Source organism: Callospermophilus lateralis, chromosome 4, assembly GCF_048772815.1.
Source record: "Callospermophilus lateralis isolate mCalLat2 chromosome 4, mCalLat2.hap1, whole genome shotgun sequence".
Classification (NCBI taxonomy): Eukaryota; Metazoa; Chordata; class Mammalia; order Rodentia; family Sciuridae; genus Callospermophilus; species Callospermophilus lateralis.
The window spans coordinates 21,485,804-21,498,003 of NC_135308.1; the positions used below are offsets into that span (position 1 = coordinate 21,485,804).

General features: G+C 37.6%; 1 protein-coding gene across 1 annotated transcript in view; it reads right to left on the minus strand.

The window, feature by feature from the left end:
- Nucleotides 1–4,535: 4,535 nt before the first annotated feature.
- Nucleotides 4,536–12,200, minus strand: part of Ddx60 (DExD/H-box helicase 60) — an 84,334-nt gene continuing 76,669 nt past the window's right edge. The window contains exons 35-38 of the mRNA XM_076853648.1: nucleotides 10,951–11,093; nucleotides 9,494–9,645; nucleotides 8,484–8,546; nucleotides 4,536–5,252 (exon numbers count right to left, since the gene is read on the minus strand). Coding sequence (XP_076709763.1) covers nucleotides 5,153–5,252; nucleotides 8,484–8,546; nucleotides 9,494–9,645; nucleotides 10,951–11,093 — 458 coding nt within the window. The 3' untranslated portion in view covers nucleotides 4,536–5,152. The remainder of the gene's footprint in view (nucleotides 5,253–8,483; nucleotides 8,547–9,493; nucleotides 9,646–10,950; nucleotides 11,094–12,200) is intronic.

The window sequence follows — 12,200 nt, forward strand, 5'->3', positions numbered from 1 at the left end:
TCTCTTTTTTAAAAAATCATGATCAGATTTTCAAGCCTCATACAATAATTGTTGAAGGTATTTAGCATACCTATTACTTTTGTCAACTAAAAACCATAAAGAAGAAAATGTTAGAATTCCTTTTTAGAATTTAGATATTAAAAGAAATTGAGGCTGGGGTTGTGGCTCAGAGGTAGAGTTCTCGCCTAGTATGCCTGAGGCACAGGGTTCGATCCTCAGAACCACATAACATAAAATAAAGACATTGTGTCCTCCTATAACTCAAAAATAAATATTTTTAAAATTCCTCACTATGGTATCTTTCTGTAAGTAGTTCAATTGTTATGAAATCTCTACATTGGCTAGATACTACATTTTCTTCCTTAGGTACAACATGCTGTTTTCAAATCAAAAGCAAATACTAAATTGGGTCTCAGAAGGAGATATTATTCATAAAGACTATGGCAATAGGTGTACAGGGGCCGCTGGGATGGAAGAGGGGGGCTGACTGCGATAGAAAAGGGGGCTACTGTGACAGAGAGGAAACTCTGACCAGGAGATGTACAGGGACCTCGAAGTTCAGTCAGAAAAGGGACTTTTTTTCCGATTATAGGGAGGAATAAATAAAGTCAGAAAGAATCAGGTATGAGAGAGTAAGATAAATACAAAGTATGATTAAACTGTCTATCTGGGAATGGCTTTGATTGATATTCTTTGTGACAGCTGATCTATACTTGGACAGTTGATCAGGAAAATTGATCAGAGAATGCCACCAGGCAGACTTCAGGAGTCAGAGCTAAGGAGTAGCTGTTCATCAGAGGCTCAGTCTGAAGGTGAGTCAAACTCGGGAAACTCTAGGGAGGGATGAAGCCTAACTAAAATGTGGTGAAGTCCAGCTGTCTAGAAGGCTGGGTGGTGGTGGGGGTGTTGATCCATTAACTTATGAAACAAAGAATGGGAATTTGGGAGGTATATCAAGGATTAGCTTAGGAAAACAAAAAAGAGTCTTGAATTTTATCTAAGTTATATGAGAAAGAGTGGGCCTCACGGAGCCCTTCATAAGTCATTTCCTGAAATACAAAAGGACACAGTACAGTAAAGTTTAATATCCTCAGCATCTTCCGTTTTCTCAAGCATTTGGGTTGAATGCCTCATTTAGTTGTTTCTTTTTTTCTTTCTTTTTTTTTCTAAAGAGAGAGTGAGAGAGGAGAGAGAGAGAGAGAGAACCTTAACATTCATTCTCTAGTTATCGGCGGACACAACATCCCTGTCCATATGTGGTGCTGAGAATCCAACCCGGGCCGCACGCATGCCAGGCGAGTGCGCCACCACTCGAGCCACATCCCCAACCCTCATTTAGTTGTTTAAATGCTGACAGAACATTATTGTTTTCATCATCACATAAATCACTTAGTGAAATTCTGTGAAAAATTTAGTGTTTGAATTATCCTCATTGGTATTTATTTACGCTTAAATGATGCTACGTTGGTTATATGATCTTCAAATGCAGAAAAGTTTTCTGGATCTGAAACTGAATAGCAAATATATAGTCTCTGATTAAGCTAAAAGCATCCCCCGTATTTAGCTTGGTGAAAAATAATAATAATAATAATAAAGCAATATTTAAGAGAATAAAATTGTTTCTGCTGTGCACCCAACCTAAAGAAAAGGAATTAGTAAACACCCATTGAAATTCTGGCTGATCCAGAAACACAATGAAACCAAATATAGAAAGACAGAGGAGAAGTGATCATGCTCTTTGCATGCAATATTGCACTATAGTTTAAGTATAAATTGATTAATAGAGAGGCTAATCATTAGACTGAAAAATACAACTTTGAGTACTAGCACATTAATATCATCATACTTAAATATTCCACACATTAAAACGTGTCACATCATGAAAATAGCAGAGCAGGCAGCTGCAAGATGTTTTGCAGAAACATCCCAAAAAAGTGAGACAAAAACTAATACAATCAACTTGTCAGACTCCCCCCGCCCCCCAAAAAAGTCAAAGTGTTAACTCTGAGTGAATAGGATTGGTGTTTTAGTCAGCTTGTTCACTGCTATAACTAAAAGATCAGACAAGAACAATTTTAAGCAGGGAAAGTTTATTTGGGGACTCACAATTTCAGAGATCTCAGTCTATAGACAGCTGGCTCCATTCCTTAGGGCTTGAGGTGAGGCTGAACATCAATCATGGCAGGAGAGTGTGGCAGGGAGAACCAGCTCACCTGATGATCAGGAAGCAGAGAGAGAGATCTCCACTCACCAGATACAAAATATATACCCCAACACCATGCCCCCAATGACCCACCTCCTCTACTCACACCCTGCCCACCTTCAGTTACCACCCAGTTAATCCCATGAGGGGATGATTTTACTGACTAGGTTAAAGCTCTCACACCCCAATCATTTCACTTCTGAATGTTCTTGCTTTTTCTCACATGTGAGCTGTTGGGGGACATCTCCTATCTATCCCATAACAGTAGGAAAACTGTAGCATTCTATTTTCCCTTCCCTACTCTCCCTCCCAGCTCAGTGGCAGTCTTCAAGACAGTAGCCTGTGTTTCCGGGATGGGACCTTGGTCCCATTGTTATGGAATGTGTCTAAACAGCATTCCATTGTCTATTATGTATTTTCATTTGTCAATAGACACCTAGCTTGATTCGTTATCTTGGCTATTATGAATAATGCTGCAGAAAACATGAGTGCAGATGTCTCTTTGATCGAATTATTTCAGTCCTTTGAATATACACAATACTGGGATTGCTGGATCATGTTAGTTCTATTTCTAGTTTTTTGAAAATTTTCCAAACTGGTTTCCATACTGGTTGTACTGATTTACATTTTCACCAACAATGTATGAGAGTTCCCAACTCCCTTCATCCTCTCTAGTACTTGCTATTTTTTTTTTTAATTTTTCAATATAGCCACCCTAACTGGCATGACATCTCATTGTGGACTTGATTTGCATTTCCTTACATTATTAGTGATACTGAGTATCACTAATAATTTGTATATCTCCTTTTGAAAAATGCCTATTCAGATCATTTGATCAGGACAGTTGATCAGGAAAATTGATCAGAGAATGAAGTCAGATTATTTGGGGATTTTCTTGTTTTGCTTTGTTTAAAGTTCCTTTTATATTCTGGATATTGATCCCTTGTTAGATGAAGAATTTGCAAATATTTTCTCCCATTCTGTTGATTATTTCTTTCTTATACAGAACTTTAGAGTTTGACTTTAATAAAATTTCCTTCATCACATTTTGCTTTTGTTGTTTTCACAGTCGTATCTTAAAAATAAATCTTTGCCCAGACCAATGCAGGCACTTGCAATACTTCCTGTGGGCTTTCTGTGAAGAGTCCCAGAATGGTAGAAAACAGATGTCCACCTCAAACTCACTTATTCCAGCATAGAAACTATTTGAGTTCAGAGAACTATTCCATGTGTAGCACCCACCCTTTTGGGAAAGACATGTGTGGTTTAAAGAGATCTGTTTCCCTTACTGTCTGCTCATGATTTTTCTTTTCTGAGATAAAAGAGATTATTACAGCCTCCAATACTGACTTCTGTGACAGAAATTCTGAGTGAAAGCATTACTACTGGATAGTTTTTAGTTGGTTTTCTGTAGAGGGAAAATGAATCCAAATAGCTCCTACTTCATCCTTTTGCAAATAGCCTACGCCTAACCTCACTCTTTAGAAATCATTTCTGATTAGTCCTTTTGCCTTTTTAAAATTTACTTTTTAATTTGTTGTTTTTAGATATACATGACAGTAGAATGTATTTTGATTAATTTTTGCTAAAAATCAAAAGGGAAGCTGCCCCATTGGACCCATTTCAAGGAGGTTAAGAATAGTTCCCATCTTTCAAGAAGATTTCAGCTGAAAAAAAATAAGAACATTATTCATTGTCTAAAAAGTAGAAAGCTAGATTGACTTAGTCATATGGGGAAAAAAATATCTTCATGTCTCAATTAGCCTCATAACTACAAGTAGCGGGGACAGTGTGACAATATATTAATATTGTACATCATTGTTTTGAATACAGATTAAGAGTCAGCAGAAACCACCTTGTTTTCTAAGGGTCTTGGTGTTTAGAAATTGTTGTAGTGCTTCTTTTAAATAATGAAAATGGATTTAGCCCAAGGAAAGAAGAACCTTCTAACATGGCACATGAAATGATGTGCCAGATCCAAGGACTCAAGCATTATTCTGTCTCCATAAAAATGTGACACAGGTGTTTCCCAAAGCCAGTATAAAGTATGTATAAATAATGTCATGCAAAAGAGCAGAATTCAGTAAAACATTGAGGTGGCAGGAGAGAATAGACTCTTTGTTCTATGTTCAAGTTAACAGTCTAGACTAAATATGAGAACTGTGATCTGAGACTGAAGCTAGGGAGAGAAAATTATTATATATAAACTATTCTATATGTATCATATAAAATACTATATTATGTACATATGTATACGAAATGTACAAGTGCAAAAATGCATATGATGCATATAATTCATACAGTGAATAAATATTAAAAGATTTAGTCCATTTTATTTTATTTTTGGTTTTCCAGACATGTATATACAATTAATATAAAGCAAATCATCAGATGTTTTCTTTTAAAGCATCACAAAATTTATACCAAAACTTTCATTCATAGTTTTAAAAGTAGTTTGTTTACTAGAATGTACCATTTCAATAGCTACCTATCTAAATCATGTACTACCACTTAGGTTAATTGGTAAAAATATATTTCACTTTTTGGAAACGGCAGTCATTTCTTCAAGCCTTAGAAACTTTTTTTACAAATCTTCACAGTAGAGAGAAAAATATTTTAAATGTAATATTTTTTAGATCTTATAGAATAAAAATTGTTCTTCAGTCACATACAAATTCTTGTACATTCTCAGTCAATTCTCAACATACCTGAGGCATAAGCAATTATGCATTATCCAACTACAAAAAGAAACTAAGATTCAGATTTACTAAATGATTTGTCCAGGGGCACTCATGATAGAACGTGGCAGGACCGACTGCTTCTCCTTAACTTGTGCTGTGATTTCCATTTTGTCACATACATTTTTCTGACAAAAAGCACAAGAATAAAACAAGACCCATAAAACTTCTATGGGAATATTTTAAAGTGGTTTTTGCATAGACTTTGTTTTCAGACTTTGTTAAATTTCTCGAAAAAGGTTTCACTCAGTTGTTCAAAGGCCAGAACAACATTGTCATCTTCATTTTCACATAGTTCCCGCAAGGAAACACTGCAAATAGAAAAAAATATAGAAAGTACCCATTTTAATCACATTGCATACTATAAGGGCATTCCCTGGGTGGGCAGAAGTCAGCAAATCCCTTCACATGACCCAACAATGTTGGCTAAATATGAGAGATAGTGATAAAGGAATAATATTTATTCAAAAAAGCCTTACACATCCATAAATAAATAAATAAATAAAGACAACTCCCATTAGGTTCCTCTACTACTAGGAGTGTTGAAAAGCCACCAGATTCCATGTAAAACTGATCCCTCCTCTCTTTGATAATGCAGCACATTTTCTCTGTAAGTATCTTAGAGTCATATTTTGTTTTTCCTGCTATTATGCCCAAGATATACTGAAACTCACAGACAACCATCCCTATGGAATGAAAAAAAAATGTTTCTTTACATATATGTATGAGAAAATAAGAAAAAATGATGGCTCTCTAGGTATATCCCCATCCAAATCCCCTTAAACCTATGAACATGTTGTAGTTACACAGCAAAGTAGAATTATGGCAGCAGATGAATATAAAGTTGCTGATTGTCTGACCTTAAAGGGACTACCATGGATTGCCTAGGAGAGTACCCAGGACTTCCTAGGAGAATACCCTGGATTGCCCAGGAAGTACCCTGGGTTGCCTAGGAGAGTACCCAGGACTACCTACGAGAATACCCTGGATTGCCTAGGAGATTACCCTGGATTGCCTAGGAGAGTACCCAGGACTACCTAGGAGAATACCCTGGATTGCCCAGGAAGTACCCTGGGTTGCCTAGGAGAGTACCCAGGACTACCTGGGAGAATACCCTGGATTGCCTAGGAGATTACCCTGGATTGCCTAGAAGAGTACCCTGGAATTCCTAGGAGAGCACCCAGGATTGCCTAGGAGAGTACCCAGGATTGCCTAGGAAAGTACCTTGGATTGCCTAGAAGAGTACCCTGGATTGCCTAGGAGAGTACCCAGGAACTGTCTAGGAGAGTACCAAGGATCATCTAGGTAGGCCTTATGCAATCCAAAGCTACACAGGGGTAGAATACCTGAGACAGTGTCAGTGGCACAATGTGAGACTCTACTGACCACTGCTGGTCTAGAAGATAGAAGGGACCCAGGACCAAAGAATTCCAGCCTTCAAAAGTGGGAAAAGGCAAAAAGATAGATTGTCCCCTAGAGGCACAACATTTTGAACCCAGTGAGGCACATATTGAACTTCTGGCATCCGGAAAGGTAAGAGCAAATTTGTGTTGGATTACATCCTTAAGTTTAAGGTAATCTGAGATAGCAGTATTAAGAAAGGAGAGAAGAGATACACAAATGAAAAATGTAACTGGGTTGACCCTAAAGGTTGAAAAAATCAGGACATCTTGTTAGCTTTTCACTATTTGCTTCATTTTATTTCCACTAGGGTTCATTTTTTTTTTAATCCTGGTGTCTTCACTGAATTACCACAAGAATGATCAGACCTGTGGTCTGTAATACTGAATTTGCTCCTGAATTACAGACCTATACTTGTAACTATTGGACATTGTCTCCTGATGGTGGCCCCCAGATATCCCATAATAAGGATAAACTCTAACTCACTATTTTTGGTTCTCATCCCCAAATATTGTCTTCTCTCTCTCTGTTTTCTATAGAGCTAACTAAAATAGAAAACTCCAGCAGCTTGAAATTTAAACCAATTTCTTTGAATTCATACAATTTCCCTAATTATTCTTCTGTGTCATTACTTCTATTTCACTAATTCATACCCTCACTTATTCTTGCTTTTTCACAGTTATGAACTTTGAGACAACCATATATAAACATATATAAACCACAGATATGCCACACTCATACTCATGCACTGCTTAAGCCCAATTTCTATAATATGACAATTAGCATCATTCCTAATATAGAACCAAATTCCCTGTTGCTTACAGCAATGCAGTATCTTCACAAGTCCCATATTCTATATGTCACCATAGTGAGCTTGAACCCTATCCCTGGAACATAAGAACGTTTCTCATTTGTACACTCTGAAAACCCTATCTCCTTTGTTCTATGCTTTTAGACTTGGTTTAAAAAAATTCCTTTTAAAGTCCTCTATATCCAAGCAGAGTTTGTTACTCTGTATCTGCCATGATAACTCTTACAATATTTATAACATCTACAAGTCTCCTTCTTTCACTATGCAAGTTGTTTTTTTTTTTTTTTTTTTTTTTTTTTTTAATGGGGATATATTTAATGACTCTTTGTATCCCGGATTTTTAAAAGGGCCTTGAATGAATAATACATCAATACTTGTCACATGAATGCATAAATGGATTATTTCATAAGCCCATTTCTGGAAACAGCTCCAAAATCCTTGGAGTTTCTTGGACCATTTTGGAGATTAAAATAACTTAGGGCCGTTTTGAGCTATTCAAGGAATACTCTATCTTGAGTACTCCACATGAACAAAACCTTTCTTTTCTGCTCTAGCATCCTTAAATCTTCACTCTCTGTATTAAAAGTTCAAACAGGCCTGAGTCAGCTTAGATCAAAGAAATAAAAAATGATGACCTGATTGCAAAAACCCAATAATAAAAAGATTTATAGCAAATTAAATGTATATAACTAACTGACAGAGTGAAGGAACATCCGTAAAGAATTGAAGTACAGGCAGATTTGAGGCTTGACAAAGATGGTCATCTAACTGGGCAGCTTTAGATGGCCAATGGACCCTAAAGGTGTGGACCTCCATATAAAGTTTGATATCACTTGGTTCCCCAGTGGATTTTGTTAAAGATGAAAACAGAAACCAACATGAGAGATCCGAGTCAGCTGAAGCCTGGAGAAAACACTGGGTAAAGTAAGAGATTCAAGAGTATGCACGTGGATATAAACTAAAGGCCTGATGGAGCCCCAAGGGGCCTTCTGAAGGATGTTGACACACTGCTGGTGCCCAATCGAGAATCTTAGGATCTGGGGTCAGGGAGGCTTTGGAATTTCCTGCCTATTGGCGTGTAGTGCCTCAGTACATTAATAATGCAACTTCATCTCAGATGGGCTTTGGAATTAATTCTGTTATAGAAAATATGCAACACGGTGTTGAGGAGATGTTCTAAAGACCCTCTGGGAAATTGAAATGCATAGAATGTATAAAGAGCCTCAGTGGCACCTCCAAGTATCTAGCTCAAAGGAAGACCTCGGTATATTTTTGAATTGCAGTTAAATTATTGAAAAATATGAATGCAATATTTAAATATACAACATACCTGATAGATCTAATGGTGAGTGCAAAATCTTTCAGCAAATGGTAAGCGTCCCCTTGATGTAACCTAAACAACAAAAAAAAATTGAAAATTAATGGCACAAATGTATTATTTACTAATGTAACACATTAGTAATGCTGATTCACAGTAAGTGGGTCTAAAAATCAAAAATGCTCTACATTTCTGAAGAATTTCAGAATTTTAAAATATTTTAATAAGGATTATTCAAAATTTTATGTAAAATGCATATTGAATTCCTACTCTGGTGAACCCATCTCCACATCTATGTACTCAGAACCATGTCAATTTCTCCCTTCCCAGGTAAATTTAAAAGTGTATAACCCTGCTTATTACTTTTGATAATGGTGTCCCTGACAAAGAGCTAAAGCAACTGTCACATCCTCAGAAGTGTGAATTGCATACTCTGTGTATACTCTTCGCAGATATTAGAGAGCATGGGATGGTCTTTATTTGTCCTTCAGTTTAAAAATATCTAATAATGGATAAATGGGATTGAAAGAAGTAAAACTATATTTGAGATCTATCTTTACGTCAAGTGAGATGGCCTAAGTGCCAACATGTTCTTGGTAAAGCACAATCAATAGTACAGAATTGCAGGGCACGATGGCACACTCCCAGCAGCTGAGGAGACTCAGGCAGGAAGTTCACAAGTTCAAAGCCAGACTCAGCAACTTAGCAAGGCCCTAACCAACTTAGCAAGGCCCTAAGCAATTTATTAAGACCCTGACTCAAAATAAAAAAGTAAAAACAGCAGAGAATGTGGCTCAGTGGTTAAGTGCCTGTGGGTTCAAACCCCAGTAATATTTCCTCTCCACCACACACACACACATATAAAAGGATAGAATTTGTCATTTGTTGCCATTAGTCTGTAAAGCAAAAGTGTTATATGTTTAGCATGACTAACCTCTACCTAAAACCATACAGAGAGCTTTCCCCTAAAATCCATGTAATTGATTCATTCAATGGAAGTGGAGGCAAGAGAGAAGACATACCCATTGTCCTGGGATAATCCTACCAGGGAACCGTGCTTGTAGAAATCAAGTGCATAAGCATTGAGTGGCATTTTTCTTCCTCGGCTGTCAAATTCTTGTGGCCTCAGCACAGGGGCTTGAATGTGATTGACACCAACTGTGTGCAGAACGACCTGAAAAAATATACATATCAATTAGTTACTTATGTGTAAAGAAAATTTAGGATTTATTATAGCAAACCTTGTAGTTACTTCCTTTAATCAGTGTTTTTCTAGCACTCTCTTGGTGGGGAAAGAGGAGGTGTCTTTCCCACATCTTAAGCAAGCCCAGAGTACGGATGAGCTCTACCCACGAAAATCACTGCTTCCACAGTAGACTGATGGCAAGTTCAACCATCCACCACTAGACGGGAAAGAAAAACTCATTTAAAACTCGACCACTGTCCTCATCAGGACAGGGAATACCTTTGCAAACAGAAGACCAAGGAGCTAGAAGCTTATATGTAACTAGAGAAAAATCAACTGAACAACTTTTATTCTGGGAATCGGGTTCTAAAAAGGGGATAATAAAGAAGGATGAGAAGAAAGACCACAAAGAGAGGAAGAAGGCAAGTAAATGGTTTTCTGTCTGCCCCTTTCTGTGAACTGTACTTTACAGGGTCAATGGGCCTCTAGGATACTGCTAGGGAGACTACAAATGGCAGCAGGCTTTTATAGCAACTCTATTTGTAACAGAAAAAAAAATTAGAAACAGACCAAACAATCATCAACAGGAGATAGAGCAACAGGTTGTGTTTTATTATGAAATATCGTGAAGTAGGAAAAATAAAATAGAGCTTCAAGTTACAACCTGAATGAATCAGGGGCATAACATGGAATTTTTTTTTAAAAAGCCATTTTTAGGAAGCTCCAGTTGGGAATTCCTTTACTTTTTGTAAAATTAAAAGCAAGCATATGTTAAAAGTAAATTTGTAATATGACATTTTTAAGAAGAAGAATGAAAAACAAAGTTTAGGAGACTCTGGGCGGGGAGAAGGGAGACAATGAAATAGAGGAGAAACATATGGGTCCTCAGTTCTAAGGGGTGCTCATTATAGTTTTATGCTTCATCGCTCAGCTACACATTCTTTAAAGAAATGGAAGTTTACATATTTAGGATTAAACTGTAATAAGTAATAAACAGGAAGTTTTAAGAGATTATATCTTGCATTTGACTAGTAAGCAGTATAAAGTGAGCAGATTAAGGCACAATGCATTACCATCAAGCAATGCTCTGTAAATATTCACCTGTGAAAGATGCTTCAAAATAGATATGGAATCATTTAAATATAATATAGGAAACAAATCTTTCTAGAGTGCAATCTTTAATAATTTGTATGCCAGAATCCGGCACACTTCAAAAGCAGTATCTTTAGGACGTCACTGAGAATGGGGTAAAGCCCTGCGGAGGTTTATTAACAAACCCCACTCTTCACTTACATCACTTGAGATTTCTGATTGAAGTAAAGCATCATCAAAATTCCCGGAGAGACAAACAAATGGTGAAATCGCTGTTCTTCCTTCCTTGCAGTTCATCAAGTGAGACACGAGTTGGGAGTCTTCACATTCTTCACCTGTGAATTCTGATCAACAAGAATTGGGACAGGTTAGTTTTTAGAATTGAGTCATACTGCCAAACCTTGTGCACCTGCTCTAGACCATGCTACGGGGGGGGGCATTCAACTTACCAGGGACTGTCACAGTGTAGACCGAATGAACTGTCTTGCACAAAGTAAGTGGCACAGCTAGGGTTAGGATACATTCAACAAGTGTGAGCTGTTAACATTAGCATCGCTGCTTTAAAAATGTGCATTATGTTTTAGTTGCTTGGATCAACATGTAGTAAGAAACTGAATTTACATTGTTTACTTTTTTTTTCTTTTTTGATACTAGGGATGGATTGAACCCAGGGGCATTTAACCACTGAGATACAGCCTGAGCCCTGTGTGTGTGTGTGTGTGTGTGTGTGTGTGTGTGTGTGTTTTAATTAGAGACAGGATTTCACTGATTTGCTTAGGTCATCACTAAGTTGTTGAGGCTGGCTTTGAACTCAAAATCCTCCTGCCTTGGCTTCCTGAGCCACTGGGATTATAGGCATGTACCACTGGCCCAGGTCACATCATTTACAGAAAATGATCGTTAGTTACCTTGGTACTTTAGCTATCTGAATTCAGACTGGGCCTAGAGTTTTCTATATAGGGTATGCCAATAAGCCACTATGAGTAGGTATGGGGATGGTGAGAAAATGTGCATTTCCATTCATGCTCTTATAAAGCTCCAGGTCATATATTCAAACTAGGCTCTCATATGCAATGGAGGCAGAATATTCACGTTCCCACTTCCCCTCCCTTACAACGTTCACTGTCTGCTTTTGTCCATGCTGCTTCCTACCTTAATAGGACCTGGAAAGCCCTAAGCTCCACCTCCCTGAATGTTTCTAATGGAGGATGTTAGGGAATAAGGAAACCAGTATATAACTACCTGAAACACAAACCTTTTCCTTTATCTCTGTCACCTTCTCCCATTTATTTCCCCCAGAATGATTCCATCTATTGCTGGGAGCCATCAGCCAAGTAGGTATGACAATCTCCTTGCCAGCTTACTCCCATGCTGTCTAGTGGAAGGACTTCTGAAAGGTGACCTTGCTCAAGGACCAGGGCGGGTTAGCATAATAGGAGATTAGGGTGTTC